The following is a 15,355-nucleotide window of genomic DNA, read 5'->3' as shown; positions in this document are numbered from 1 at the left end:
TCACCGGTATTTTCCTTCCAAGAGCGACCGTTCATCATGGTTCACTACATTGCCCGTTCTCTATCTCGGCCATAACGAGTTTACCAAGGTTCATTCCTAACAGTCAATCATAATCCTCCCCTTCCCACGACTGACACAAGTCAACATCGACTCCTTCTTCTGCTCGTCATTTAAAGCCACACCCTTATGCTCCACCTCTCCCTTGCAAACATCCACCATACACGTCCCACAGTTCCCAACCAAGCACGAAGACTCAATCTCGAATCCAGCGTCCGAGAGTACCTGGAGAAGGGACTTCTCACGAGAGACTTGAATAGTCTGGCCTGTAGACTTGATTTCCACTTCAAATGGCTCTCCTGTTCCCGTTGTAGCATCGCCAAATTCTTCGAAATGTGCATTGGCTTTGGGATAACTGAGAGCCGTGGTGATGGTGCGACAAGCATTCATCAAAGATGTTGGACCGCAGCAGTAAACGACTGTAGTAGTTTTGTTTTCATCTTCAGGTTTGGGTATGATTTGACCGAGATTAAGCCGTTGGTCCTCATCTTTGGCATAAATAGTCGTCTTGTCGAATGGTAGGCGTTCAACATAAGCTGCATCTTTCTGGCTTCGCACAGCATAATGTACCTGTACATCTGCCTTGACACTTGATAGCTTCTCGATCTCAGTGAGGAATGCTGTCACCCCAATGCCACCAATGATGAAAATGTGTTGAACGGCCTTTGAAACCGAGCCTTTTTCCTGTTGTGCCACAGAGGCGTTGCGTCCAGAGGCGATCTTGATAACGTCGCCAACGTTCAAACTGTCATGCAAATAGACGGACCCGCCTCGCGAGTTATCATCTCGAGAAACACCCAGCTCGAAGCGGTTCGTGTTGCCAGACACGACAGAGTACGCACGAGAAAAGTTCCCATCTGGCCCAAATCGAAGCCTTACAAAAGGAAATTGCCCAAAAACTGAGTCCTCGGCATTCCCATCGTCACTATCGACTTCAAAGACAAAGGACTTGACTCTCGTGGTAAGATCCGTTTTGGAGACCATCTTATAAGGTCGCCAGACCACAGGGGTCTTATCTCCTTCGAGACGGCCACTCATATCTTCAGCACCGTGTTCAAGACGTTTTCGAAAGATGTTCAGCATCTCTTCAGATAGGGTAGGTAGACTAGCCAGCTCTCGAAATGCCCCATAGTTATCCTGTTCGTGGTAGAGGTAGTTCTGGACACGAGCAAGAGGCCAGGTTGGATGAATTCGTTCGACAAGCTCCATCTCGTCGCCCTGCTCGATGAAGCCAGTCTTGATGACACGGTAATACCAACCCATGCGACCAGTTGACTGTGCCATGGCTGAAGCTTTCTTGTGTTGAAAACGATGGTTCAGCTTGTAGCACGGCTGGCGAGGAGATGTTACCTGGATTGTTACAGAATCCTTTCCTATGCGATAAATATCGCCGATACAGACATTGTTCTCCGACATGTGCATCGTCGAGAGATTCTCTCCAAAACCACCAATCTTGAAGAGATCTTGGCGACCGGGGAGTTCGGCGTTCCACACATCATAGTGCGCAGCGCAGTATTGATGCAGCGCTTTGTCAGGACCGCCATGATGGATGTAGTCATGCTCGTCGCCGACAAGTCCTAGAGGAGTGACTTCCCATTTGCCTTGACGATCTCGCTTGTTGATGGCGCTGCGGATGTTTACTCCGCCCATGGGGCGGACTTTGCCTGTTCGCAAGCTGAGAAGGGTATCTGTGGGAGGGAGAGGGGCAGGACCTACAGCGGAGCTTTCAAACTTGGCGGACATCTTGACAACTGTTATTATCGGCTTTTGATCTGGGACGTGGTTGTTAACGTTGAATCTGAAGTGAGTGAAATGAGGAGTCTTTTGTTGGGTTCGACTAGGCATCCTACACTTAACCCAATCTAGCAGGTCCAAAAGTTCATTGTCATCACCAATGGCAATGGATGACTAACCTGGTTGTCCACTCTTATTAGGTATCTGAATCACTCGATTACAATTTTCCCGTCTTCTCTTCCAATCCCAAACATGCCCAGTATCTCTTGTCGTCCCTCCATCACCTGCTTCGCCTCTTCAAAGCATTGAGCAGACTCAATGACAAAGGACAGCAATCTTGTGCAACGCATCCATCTATCTTCGAGTAACCTCACAAGCTCCTGCTTGTTCTTATAAGCACCCAACCATGACTCGGGTAACTCAAAGATGTCATCAACCGTTTGTGGAAACATGTTCGCCTCTTGTTTGAGAGCGGCAGAGATCAGTCCATTGAAGCGTTTGAAAAGAAGCCCCCAAGCTGCTTTCCAGCTACTTATCTCAGCCTCAACTTTACCCTGCTTTTCTTTTCGTCTATTTGGTTGCTTGTTAGAACGATCAGTAGTTGAAAAAGTGTCCAGAACGCCGTTACAATAGTTCAAGTCGTCTTGGGCTGTTTGCAAGTCCAGATGGGCCAAATTTTTGAACCTTTGCGCATCCCAAAAGCTCTGAAGCTCCAAGAGTTCTGTGAAAAGGTCGTCCACCAGTGATGACTCGCGCTTGCTGGCCCAATCTGGGTCTTGCTCGAGCTGAAGTCTCCATATAGTGATTTCATCTTCTGAAACAGAAGGCGACTCGATCTCAACAACAACTGCGTATCTGACATAAAGATTTGTGGCCTTCTCACGCTCTTTCACCAAGAACGAATCGGCTGAGTTGAATGTGGCTAATCCTTCTTCCCTTGGCAGCATCAGGTATCTCCACTGGTAAAGGAACGTAATGATATCCAGGGTCAAAGGATATGTCGCTTCTAGGATACACGCCCTATCGAAGTCGGTGTGTTTACTGTATGTATGTTGTTTCCCTATCCAGTATATAACAGCGGCCACGCATGGGTAGACTAGCCGGTATGTAATGACGTCCTTGTCTCGAATGTATTTATCGCATACAAACAAAGTTTTGCAACCTACTATTCTCACCAAGGCCAGATAATCACTAGATCCGAGGACACGCTGTGGATAGCTTCGTATCGTTGACATCGGACCACTAACAGCAAGAGTTACCTCGCCCTGTCGAACCACTCTGTAGTGAATTTCTCGGTGGGCATCATCAACTGTGTTGTTTTTTGATAGTTTGATGAAATCTGCACGTTTCAGCTCTGCAACCTCATATCCTGATGTTATAAGGCAACCTGTTTCTGCATCAACGGCCTTGTAGATGCTTTCTATGCTTGAGTCTGTTTCGATTTCACAGGTTGAAATAGGGACGTTTTTTCGAATAGATTTTGCTGAACGATTCCAAAGAGGCTGTGATGAGGGCCAGGTAGGTAGGGATAGAGCCGGAATCCTCGCTGCGGCTTCGTCTATACCAATTTGGATATCACCTAACCTTTGTGATATATCAGCTGCGACGTATGGTCTTTGTTGTAAGTCCCACATGGGAACCCAGCTGGGAATACCATAAGTGTTGCGTTGCGTAATATTGGACAATGATTCTGAGAGCTCCAGTATCTCATGTCGCCCTTTCTTCTGGATGAGATATGCGGCAGTTCCGATGTATACCTCGCGAACAGTGAGATTATAGTCGGCTGCCAAATTCGATGCATCTTGAACATCTATTAGTCCTAGTAAACCAAAGATTTTATCTCTCAAGTCGCTCATCTGGCACAATGCGGTTGCGGCAAGAACTTGAACAAGCCCACCCTTCACATATGGCCCTATTCTGCCGATGTGATTCATCCACCAGGGGATTTCCACGCCATGCGCCTGAGCTTTAACGACAATATCCCATGTAATTGGTGTCGACTGGCCACCGCAATGCAAAATGACAGACCGAGCGAGTAAGACTTCCTGGACAACCCATAATCGAGAAAAATAAGGTCGTTGAAAGAAAGGGCCTAGCGTTACCCGTGCACGATCTCTCAACTCACTGCCGGGCGGGATTGTTGATTCAACAATACTTTGAAGAAGAGAAACAGCATTGGTTCCTCTCCGAGAGTTGCCATGTTCATCTTCTCCAACGTATGCATGAACGACGTTTGCTCTAGAAAAGACATCGTCCATCATAGCAACTTGGTATGATCTTTCCTCAAGATCAGACTGATTAATGCAAACTGAGTCGACCCAGACAAAGATCGATTCAAGCTCTTGGCGTAGATGACGGAGAGCCTGGTGACAACTTGATGTAATCGGCAGAGCCCTGTTGCCGCGCCCGATGAATATCCTCTGGCACAAAGAAGCATCGCTGTTGGCGTCAGCCCAAGTGTATGAAAGGGCTTCATAAGAAGGCGGCTTGTCCACATCAACGACCAACAATCGACCTTCAAGTGCCTTTTCTCGAGGCGCGGGCAGAAGTTCCAAGATCCTAATATGCGAAGGCTGGGTCAATTCGGGATATACCACTTGTTGAATCTGGCTTGGCTGGTAAGACCTTGGTGTAATTGGCAAGCTTGGAAACTCACTTCTCGTCCATAAGCATCGCTCACTGTGGCCGCTTGGTGAGTGATGCCTGAACACACCATATCCTGGCTGACTTGAACTTGTTGCAAAGCTCTTCCGACATGCTCGTCAAGTGCGTCTGTCAGATAACCGACACATGATGGCCACGACAAGGGTCGAATAGCTTCATATCGATGTCTTTCTTCATGGTTTGCAGAGGAAGTGGTTGTCTCAACAGGTTCCTCGATAGAAAACTCGAGAGGACCGATTGTGCCGCAAGCTTGGCAAGTCCAGAGTTTGTCGTCGAATGGAATTGGATCTATCCGGCGGCAATCAGGGTCGTGCCAATCCATGGCAAACATACGAGAAATGAAGGTGAGGTATCAAGGCAGGCTAAAGAAAGTGGGGGGGTCAACATTTTATAAAAGTGCAGTACTACTACTACCTTAGTAGTCAGCCAAATTTGTCCAGCGAGGCTAATGCGGCTGTGCATCGCGAGGCAGACTTCGACTTCATAACAGACAGTTACGTTTCAACCAAATCCTGCTTCCTTTCTATCCCATACTCACTTTCCTCAGACCCAGTGGTATTTTCTTTTTACAACACTCTTACCCACGGCTACGTTGTCAAATGAGCCAAGCAAGTTCAACATCACCACGGTGCCGAGGGAAATATTTCATCTGCCTTAAGTGAAACATGGAGTGAATCGTATATATATTAAAGATATATTGCTACAGAACTGCTCGCTGATATGTTCGGCCGCTCGTTATCATCAAATTCTCGCTACCCAGTCGAGATAGTCTCAGAACAATTCGACGAGGTCAAACACAACGTTGAAATATATTGAGAGAATCCCATTAAATAGAGGCGAGTTCCTCGATAGCTTCCCAATAACCATTCCAACAGATTTCGGTCTTCCAATAATTTCCTCATATATCCACAAGCGTTCAGTACGACCAGTTGCTTCCCACATCTATACTAAAAGAAACGCTGCATTCTGGCTGCTCACAGTAGAAATTATCCGTTCACGCACTATTACCCCATACTTGAATTCGATACGCCAGTTCGCCATCACTGCCCAGCTGAAAATTCCATTATTTCGCAATGATTTGGGCAGATCCCTTGCTTTCATGTCTCCTCCGCTCTCTCTCCTCTGTAGTGGCGCAGGTGGAACAGACAACACTCTCAGTGTATGAAGTTGTAGCTACTCCATAGCACCGACCGACAAAATAGTTGTCATTTCGGCTGTCGAAGGGCTGACGAGATCTTAGACCGCAGCTTTCAATAAGGCCTTGGTTGGCGTTGACGTGGCCGCAACGGCTACATTCTTCTCGCGTCTCTGTTTGCGTGCACATGGTGAATTTGTTTCGCGGGTTATATATGTCAAGTTATGTGTCGAGGCGTAGATGTTTGGAAGAGGTTTGCTAAGCGAAAGGCGTAGATCATGGACAAGGTTCTTGATAAAGCAGACTTGGAGGGTCATGTACCCGGGATATATAGCCTGTCAGCTGGTTCGCAACTTGATTTATTCTGCCTAGACGAGGCAGACGAAATTTCCCAGATCAGGCGGTGTGATTTGTTTATTGAAAGGCATGGTTACACAGACACTTCTGATCAATGATACTCCTGACCACGTATGATTATCGAGTAGTATCGGAAAGATATCGGTCATGACATGTTTCCCTACGATCCATCAGGGTCTTCTTCTTGGCTTATCGACAGGGTTTGAACAGTTATACCCAAGTGCGTATCGTTTCGTTGTTGCAAACATATCCGACCGATCCTTGACCTTTCGAAACCATATAGAGGTTTTGATATTGTTGCTAGATTGCACTTTCCGCTCAAGTTTCACAAAGACGTCCTCAAGTTTACAAGTACGAATAACAATACCCATGCTTCTCCCAAGGTATTTCCAAAAGCGTTATTGCGCAGATGAAGCACGCCACTTCACAATCAACAAACACTTTCCGGGTCGTGCCCATGGGCGACCATCCTCTTAGCCCAGTCGCCTTATTGACGCAATATTATCCATCGTAGGGTTACATGTGGTGTGGGTATCTATGGGAATTCCTTAATTTGATTGTTGGACGATTTCTATCTTGGTAAATTGCGCAGACTCCCATGCATTTCTGAACTTCCTGCTAAACAATAATGCACCGTTGATCTAGGCTTCAGATGTCGTCTTGGATATGAACAGATATGCCTGAATATAACTCATGGATCTCTGGTGATAGTCGTCAACGAAAATCAAACTGTGTTGATATCTATACGGTCGCATTGGCGGACCTTTGTGATCGGGAGGGGATCAGATCAGGAGGCACATCGTTCACTTCTTGATTTTGTCTGTCCAATGAGTCAACCAGTGTCATTGATCCTATCACTTGAAGTAAATTACTTCCCTTCCACATAAAATCAAATACAAATATTGGTCTACCTACCAAACCATCATCTGCCAGTCCGAAATCAAAGCCCTTAGAAGCATATTCTCAACCCATGTCTACATGTCTTCTTAAGCGTTCGGGGAGACAATAGGATAAGATTTGACGCGTTCCTCTCAGCCCTCTAGACCTAAAGCTATCTTGGTTGGAGTCATCGGTTAGACTTTCGCACTCGCGTTGAAAGAAACGCGGTGGCAGGAGCTTACAGGCTAAGTTTACCATGACAGAGGCAAAGATTGCAAGAGTTGCCAGGTTTGCCACTGCTGCTTCAAATAGTTCTCATAGCTGAGGAAGGAGAGTGAAGGATTAGTTGAGTTTGCAGCGCGAACTAATCATCTAATTTATATAAATGCCAAGTTAATAAGATGTTAGAAAATGTGAAAGAGCATCAACTTCTGTAATGAGTAGTCTAATGCTGGCGGCTTCTGTCGCTTTGCGTCGCGTCACAAGGTTAGGTGGTTGTAATCACACCCACAAGCCACAAGGCATACTTTTCGGCTGAGTCGGACAAGAAAAATAAGTATGTGCCGCAGGATTTAACAGACTGATCAGTAAATGTGCTGTCAAAAAAGAGTCAGCCAGATGTGAATCTTGGCTAGGTTAAGTTTTGTCGCAAACCATCTACGGAGCATTCGGCTAAGAGAGTCACTAAATGTGGAAACCTAGGTACATAAAACAAACGGAAGCGAAAAGATCAAGAAAAAGGAAAAAACCCTACCTGGAAGAAGGAGGACTTCAAAAGCCAATTAATTTTGAATTGTTGGGAGTAAGAAAAAAACAACGTGGCAGGATATGAATATTGGAGAATGCGGTGAGGGCAGGGCAAGACTTGCATAAAACTCTCGTTAATAGACTGAGGTCTGACCAAAACAAGCAACTATGTCCAAAAGGTAATTGACGAACTCTTGGGGCTATCTCGGCTGCTTGGATTTGGACACGCCGTCCGATACTGTAGATCTACCCAAGGAATAGGGATATGCAAATAATGAGGTTAAATCCGAATAACATGACGTTCGTTTCAAGCCCGACGTGGCTGAAAATAATGCATTTTGACAGCGCAATCCAGCGGTGGATTCACCCTGAACCTTGGTATAGGCACCCGAAATAGGTACCCAAAAGGAAGGGTCTCGGATGCACGGTTGCATGCGTCTGTAGGGATTAAAACAGCCATTCACAATGTTGAAAGAAGGAATATTCAGCCACGAAACAAATTCCTATTCAACAGAGGCGTCAGTCAATAGGCCGACAACTTAACAGCCACCATCCGAGAAGCTCTGCGTGATGTGAATTGTAGGTCGTACTTGTGCTGCGTTGTCAAGAATGGCGATGACGATGATGCTGATCTTGTCGTGATGGTGTGCGGATGGCGACAATTGCGTCACAGTAAATAATCTGACAACGATTACCTACCTCCATTCCCAGACCATAAATGGGTGCCTAGTCTATATAGTTACATTGAAGTAGTAAAATGGCAGAGATTAAAACTAAACATCGAGATAACTCATGAGTTAACATCCAAGACATGCATGAAAGTTTCCATCAGGTACATCTATAAAGCCCAGACCCGAGAACAGGGACGCTGGTCTAAGTTTAGCTCTGATATTTGACGGGTACCTTGGAACTCTTTAGACATCCGCTGAGCCCGATAGAAACCCCTGAACAAGAGGTACAGCACTGACCCCCCACAAGTGAACGGATACTCTAACAGTCAAAGCCCAGCATCATAAAAACCTGGTTCTTCATCTAGCGTATGATTTATTTATGCGACAGATTCAGATCCAAATGTGAGGTGAAGGTGAAGCATCGGCTATTGACGTTACAGATTGCGATGGACGATGGATTAATTTCCCCCTGTCTGCACTTGGGCTGGGCTGAAATTTTTAGTGCCTTCCTCCGAGCTTGCTCACCAAGTGGGTATCTCAGATGTACCTGCCCCCCGTAACTCCCGCCCGGCTCGTCTACCTCTAGTCTGGGTGAACCCTTCCCTTCTAAAACTTGGCCCCTTCCCTTCCCCATTTGTTTTACCACCGCTGCCAACTCAGCGCAACTTCCCTGGCTCTGTGGCCTCCAAACTCCAACCTCTCGATTCCACGATAATTCACTTGCCATCCGCTTCTCTCCTTGCTTCAACTTCACTCCTTTTCTCTCTTTTTTTGTCTTTTCTTTTCCTCTCTTCTCCTCTCCTTCCGTCCTTTATACTTTGCCAGTTCTCTTTTTCCCAACGTGACGGTGTCTTCAGCCGAAACGCGAGCGCAATGAACGCCCTACAGCAAAAGTGTCGGCCGAAACATCAGGTCCTTGTCCTAAAATGTTATCCTCGAACCGCGAAAGGAGCTGTCGATGTCAAGCCAAATAGCAGCGAGCTCAGTTATCTCTTATACTACGCTACAAGTCGTCGGTCCAAGATTCAAAAGATTGGTGCCTTTCTCGAAAAGAAGACTGCCAGTGATGTCTGGCGTCTGCGTATTGGGTACGTCGCATCATCGTCAACGTGTCAGATTCGTCAGACTCGACGTTTCTGCCTCAAATTCTCACCACAGCTCGACATTGCTACGATAAACTCGAATTTCTTGTTTGCTAACCTCTCCCCTTCCGTAGGAATGTTCAGGTCACCCTCCAGATCCTGTCAGCCTTGATGGAGAAATTGCACAAGGATTCCGTCCTGATTGCTCCATTCGTCCTCAAGATCCTCGATACCGTCCTCAGATCCGACGACATTACCATGATCGAGTCCTCGCTCCCCACATTCGGAGCCTTCTGCGATTATCATGACGCAGCTTTTCTATTAGCTGATCAAACCTATCTCCGCCAATATGAAGAGATTGTCCGGTTATATGCTCAGCTTGCTTCAACGACACCCACTCCGGGCAGAGAGTCGCTTACAACGCCCGTCAAGGTTCGTTGGAGGAACGCAGGCCTCGAAGCTATCCGCAGCGTCTCTACAGCCAATGCCCTCTCCTCTATAACAGGTAGCCAAATGCATGTTATTATGCCCCGAATCCTCGAGAACCTTTGGTCCGACACCCCCGACTTCCTCGAAACCCTACACCAACGACTCGAAGAGGAGGAAAAGGTCGATACCGAAAAGCAGTTACGGCGTAGGACAAGCATTGCTACAGTCGGGACAGATGTGGCAAACGACCCTAATCCTGTTGCCCTATCCGGAACTGCCGGTGATGTCGATAAGCTCGCTGAAGAGGAAGTGGGAGTATTGGCTATGCAATGTTTGAAGAGCATCTTCATTGTACCCACACGCGCTCAGATTCATGGTGCCACCGTTTCTCTACTAAAGTTCATTCAAGAAAAGGTCGCGCGGGGCGATTCGGTGGTCGAGCTACATGACGATCGAGAACGAGACAATGGCTGGGCTATCAGCATATATGGCATTATTGCACGTTGGGCTCCCGTGCAAGATAGATACACCATTCTTGTGGCAGCCTTGGAAACGTTACTCCGAATTCCAGCACAGGATACGACACTTGATGAACAGCTAGCGTTGGTAACAATCATGAGTTCCCTCCTGCGATCTGACGTCAACCTCATTGGCTTGAGTATGATGGACGTGCTCCTAGGTCTGATCAAGCAGATGAGGAAGCTCTTTAGACTACGAAGCCCTGCCAGCCGGAGCGACGATGGCAACGCCGCTGCTGTTGAATCCGATACGGTTGTGCGTCAAAAGACCAAGCATCTCGTGGGCAGACTCGAATTGTGCATTGGCGACTTGGCTACCCATGTTTATTACGCTGACCAGATTGCCGACATGGTTTCCGCGATTATCCTTCGTCTCAAGCCAAGTCGATCTTCTAGCATCAATTCTTCTCCGGGGGGCGAAAAGAACGGCAACAACGAAGCTGGACCAGGTGCCTCCGCAATAGAACTGAATGAAAGCCAGCAGCTTGACCACTATTTCTCCCTTAGTACTGGTAGGGCATCTGGCCTCCGTGCTATAAAGGAGATTCTCCTTGTTGCAAACCCACAGAAAAAGCTTACTGGCAACCTAGCCATGTCTCGCAATCCTGTACCAATACACGTCTGGGAAGGGACCCACTGGCTTCTTCGTGATCCAGATGGCCACGTCCGCAAAGCGTATATGGAGTCTATCGTTACATGGCTCGATCGCGAAACATCTTCTGCGAGTGAGGTTGCTGTTGAAGAAAAGCTTCCTCGTTCTCGCTCATCCATCAAGATGAGTAAGGAAGCCAGCTCCGGTATCAATCGACGAGCCGTCTCAAATGCTTCTCACCGTGAGCGAGGATCGAAGCCTCGACAATCGCAGTTCCTGGCTCTACTACATCTAGTCATCTACGACAATGCTCTTCAATATGTCGACTACGAAAACGATCTCGTTATGCTCCATATTCTTCTCACCAGGCTCGTCTTGCAGCTGGGCGTGAACGCCGCTCGATATGGCCTGCCCATGATATATCGGCTACAAGAGGATGTACAAGAGATTGAGACGCCCCTTCATAAAGTCCGAATTGCAGCGCTTTGCCATGGCTACTTCTGGGCGCTCAGCGAGAAATTTGACTTTAAAGAATCCGACATTGGGAAGGCCATCGAGAGTGAGGTAGCCCGTCGCAAGAGAAAGGCATTTTGGGTTCGGGGCATCGACATGCCCCCTCCCTCTCTAGATCAAGTTGGTACCCCTGGCGAGGCACGCCCGCAGCCAGATTGGGACTCTGCTTCATTGGAAAGGGAGGAATTACTTCCATTTGACGATCGGGAGGCTCTTGTAGAGTCCCTTGCGGCACACTATCATGAGAGCCTTCGAGCCCCTCCTGGGAGCCCTGGATCTCCTGGTCGAAATCTTTCGGGTCCAATCCTTGGCTCAACTCTTGCTTCCACGGATCCGGCGGAATCGGAGGCAGAGTTGCCAATTGTGTTCCGTGAGCATATGCTGGGAGACTGGTCCAGAGATGCAGCGGCTGCCATGCTTGCCGCTGCTGGAAAGTCGGAGTCATTGACGGGATCCAAGACGGAAACTACAGGCACACGAGGTCATCTCACTGTAAAGACCAATGGCATGAACGGCAACGGGCTCGCTAATGGTCACGGGCCAGCATCACTGTATGGCAGTCAGTATAATTTGATGAGACCTCACTCATCACATGGCCATCGCGAGAGGGAACGCGAAGGAACTATCCCGAGGAACCGCAAGGGCAGCGTACGCAGTGCCCATTCACCAGCTGCCCTGTCCACGGGCAACCGAGGCACGGTCGCCTCGGTTGATCAGCTGAAGCTCGTGCTTTCGGGCAACCCCCCGCCAAAAACAGCAGCTCTGGCGGGAGACGACGACAGTGGAGACAGTATGGTCAGCTATGATTACAGTCTCTCGGATATGAGTTTTAATCCGGCTACGCAGAATGACCAGCCGGGTAGCCCAACCAGCGTCAAGCGGCCTGGCACTGCTTCCAAGCGAGGGCCGTTAAGCGCGCATCCTCCTCTTGGAGGAGCACCAAACTTGCATGATGAACGTGATGAGGGTGAGTCAGTACCTCCTGTCCCACCACTGCCAGATATGAACTTGTTGGGAGGCAAGAGAAGTCCGATTCAGGCAGTTGAGAATTCGTTCCAGGATAAAGGGAGACGGCGTAGTCTCAATAGCCGCAACGGGGACGGGATACGGCCCAAATCGGTTCGCTCGCAAGATACCAAGACAATGGATCTTCAAGATCTTCTTCGAGGAATCGATAGCCGGCCGAGCGAGGGAAGCTTGGGTAACGTGACGAGACCTCCATACTAGGGAATATGGGCATAATACTGATAGGAGTTCAAGGAATGCTGGTATGAAGGATAATAGCGATGGTTGATTTCCAAGGGTCCAGCGATGCTGGTGTAATTTGTGAGAGCTTTGAGAATAAAAATGCAAAACGGAGATCTTCACGCCCAGTTCGAGTATATTTGTGATGGCGCTGCTTTACTTGTGGGAATACTAGTGAATATAGACTGATGGAGCAGATCAATGACCCTTGTTGGAGATAAATTTGTCCGTTGGGTCTGTGACAAGGATACAGCCGGTTTCAGAGTTGAAGATCGGCAGCTGCCGTGTTTAGTTTGTGCTTTCTCGCATTATCATAAGGGTATAGAGTAGTTCGTACGAATGTAAGTTTTTCAGAATGGCGATGTTTGACAGGCGTCGTACAAGAGTTCTACATATAGCTTGAGTTGAGCAATACAACGCATATTAGTTAGCCCTTTGACTGTTCCAAGGGCTCATGAGGATCATCGAGACTCTCTATCTGTCATTGTAACCATGTCTTCCTCCCCTGTCTCGGCCTTGGCAGAGTGCACCATTTGTTCGTCTTATTTCCCGGAGCGGTCCCCGCAATTGCGAGACTCGTCTCGTTTGTGTTCATCCTTGTTGACTTCCTTTAGTGCCTGTACCTGCCCGTGATCTAAGAAGGGGGCAGTGCTTTCCCTTGTCTCTGTCTTTCTCTTCAATCTCTCGCCATCATTTCGCTTCGACTTGACATTTCTGTCCGCTCTTTTCTTCCTTTCTTTCTTCTATTTTTGTTCTCCATTTGTTACAGTACCCTTTTACTGATCAGCTCATGGTATAGGAAACTTCGCGCTCTCTTGCATAACAAGTGCCTTGAATAAGATCTACATAACAAAGGCGGGTTATTCATCTGCTCAGCCCCAATACCGGGTTTCACTACATGGCAGGGAGAACAGGAAGATTGCCCGGACAGACGAGATTAATTAGACAAATTGGCTGCGACAAACTGGTGTCGATATACACGAAACAAGCATTCGGCAAACTCGATAGAGTGTAGACCACCAACACCCTTGACAGGCTATCATCCTCTATTATAACTAACAACGAGGTTTTGAGAGAGAGCTTTGACTAGGAGGGAGCAAGGTTAAAAGATTGGAAGTGAACAGTTCTACCGCGATATCTACCATTTACCCGTTCTCTCACGAACACGGCCTTCTAGCTCGGCTGGTTTCACTTCACCATATATCATCTACCATGGCCACTTTACATCCCCCGAATGCAAATCATCCGTCCGAGTCTATTCCAGACGCTGCATATCCGAACGACTCTCCTTTTCGACCAAGCAATAACTTGTCGCAAGCCATGGTCTCTCCTCTTACCATCCCTCCTCCAAGCGCATCAGGATCAACATCGACACCATCATCACAACCACCTGTCTTCGGCGCCAGTGTCCCCGCCTACTCGGGTCCAGTAACCTCATCATCCCCATGGTCTCCTGAAATTCCATCCAGCCCACCACCGCCATATGACCCGACTCGTCCACCAGCGATATACTCCCCTCTGGAACCACCATTGTCAATCTCCTCGCCACCGCCTCAATACCCGCCGTCGACGCCATGGCCATACCCACACGGCGGATCGCTCAACGGGAGTATCAACGGCGTATCACATAAGATGGGACCGGTGGCCGCAGCTCGGGCGCGGCGGAGGCGCAAGATGCAGTTGATAGCTCTGGCGCTTTGCGCTGTGATGATGATCATCTTTGCGCTGATCATGGGTGTTCTGATGGGTATCGTGAAGTTGCAATGGAAGGGTGACGATGATGACGACTAGGATCGTTGTCGTGTGTTTTTTCTCTCTTATCATTTTTATGTTCTTGTTCTTTACTTTATGTCCTTGTCCCTTATCAAGCGGTTATCGTTGACGAATGGATCGGTGTGGCGTACGAGTAAACAAATGGCTTTGTCAGAAACACAGCGTTGTTATACACGAAATATTATTCTCTTTTGTCTGGGTTGATTTGGTGGTTGGTTGATACGCTGCAGTTTGCAAGTGTCAGTAACGGAGGGAAACAGACTCAATGCATTTGCAATGTAAAACAATCATACTAATCATGAACTGGACGAGGACTTGGCATCCAACATTGGAACATGTGAATCAATATTCATACGGTAATATTGAAAGGTTTACTACGCCTTTCCACAAGATTGATAGTGCATTTGATGCTAATAACGTGGTCGGGTGTGTCGCTATTACGGATGAGATGTTGATACATCTACCGCTTGAATTCACTCGAGTTCTTGCCCCTTGCCTTGATCCAATAGCTATAATCAGGTATCTTAAATTTTGTACAACTATCAGGAAATGAAAAGAACGAGTATCGTCCAAGTAAATATGAGCAGATGGAGGTTTCAAGTTGATCTCCATTGTAGATATAGGGTAGCTTGGTTCGCAAGTCTAGACACCTGAAAATTGAAAAACTACAGGTGAATGAATGTAAGAGACAGTTAACAATTGCATCTATGTTACTCTAACTTCGGGTTCTAAATCATTTACTCTTTCCACTCTAAAGCTCGAAGATCAACTAATCTGTTAACCTTCTCTGCCATGTTGGGTTGAATGCATGTAATTGAGAGACAGTAACGAAATATAGCTAACCACACAAGAGAATTTTGCTTCTTTCTGTAGTTCACCAACGTGACTGGTCTTGTTGTAAAAGGTTAGGGAGCCTGTGTTGTCAGCTTTCAGCCTCTAGGCTCCCTTGCACCCTGAAG

General features: G+C 47.5%; 4 protein-coding genes across 4 annotated transcripts; 2 read left to right on the top strand and 2 right to left on the bottom strand.

Annotated features, from left to right (window-relative positions):
- Nucleotides 1-96: 96 nt before the first annotated feature.
- On the bottom strand, nt 97-4,777 carry EDB82DRAFT_544996 (uncharacterized protein; the record flags this gene model as incomplete). The annotated part of the gene is made up of 4 exons (XM_065609427.1): nt 97-1,903; nt 2,044-2,750; nt 2,967-4,397; nt 4,472-4,777. The coding sequence occupies 4 exons, from the start codon at nt 4,775-4,777 to the stop codon at nt 97-99; spliced, it is 4,251 nt and encodes a 1,416-aa protein (XP_065464635.1).
- A 182-nt stretch (nt 4,778-4,959) lies between these two features.
- Nucleotides 4,960-6,002, bottom strand: EDB82DRAFT_497004 (uncharacterized protein). Its single transcript, XM_065608538.1, has one exon. The coding sequence runs from the start codon at nt 5,777-5,779 to the stop codon at nt 5,519-5,521; it is 261 nt and encodes an 86-aa protein (XP_065464634.1). The 5' UTR covers nt 5,780-6,002; the 3' UTR covers nt 4,960-5,518.
- A 3,115-nt stretch (nt 6,003-9,117) lies between these two features.
- Nucleotides 9,118-12,605, top strand: EDB82DRAFT_523658 (protein EFR3; the record flags this gene model as incomplete). The annotated part of the gene is made up of 2 exons (XM_025733900.2): nt 9,118-9,332; nt 9,461-12,605. The coding sequence occupies 2 exons, from the start codon at nt 9,118-9,120 to the stop codon at nt 12,603-12,605; spliced, it is 3,360 nt and encodes a 1,119-aa protein (XP_025584760.2).
- Nucleotides 12,606-13,835: 1,230 nt separating this feature from the next.
- On the top strand, nt 13,836-14,414 carry EDB82DRAFT_523657 (uncharacterized protein; the record flags this gene model as incomplete). Its single annotated transcript, XM_025733899.1, has 1 exon — nt 13,836-14,414. The coding sequence occupies one exon, from the start codon at nt 13,836-13,838 to the stop codon at nt 14,412-14,414; it is 579 nt and encodes a 192-aa protein (XP_025584759.1).
- Nucleotides 14,415-15,355: the final 941 nt, after the last annotated feature.

The sequence above is a fragment of the Fusarium venenatum genome (assembly GCF_020744135.1).
Source record: "Fusarium venenatum strain MPI-CAGE-CH-0201 chromosome Unknown EDB82scaffold_2, whole genome shotgun sequence".
In the NCBI taxonomy this organism is placed as follows: domain Eukaryota; kingdom Fungi; phylum Ascomycota; class Sordariomycetes; order Hypocreales; family Nectriaceae; genus Fusarium; species Fusarium venenatum.
This window is presented reverse-complemented; position numbering and strand designations above follow the sequence as displayed.

Excerpts from the sequence above, each read along its gene's own strand:
- EDB82DRAFT_497004 (XM_065608538.1), bottom strand. The coding sequence starts at position 5,779 with ATGTGCACGCAAACAGAGACGCGAGAAGAATGTAGCCGTTGCGGCCAC.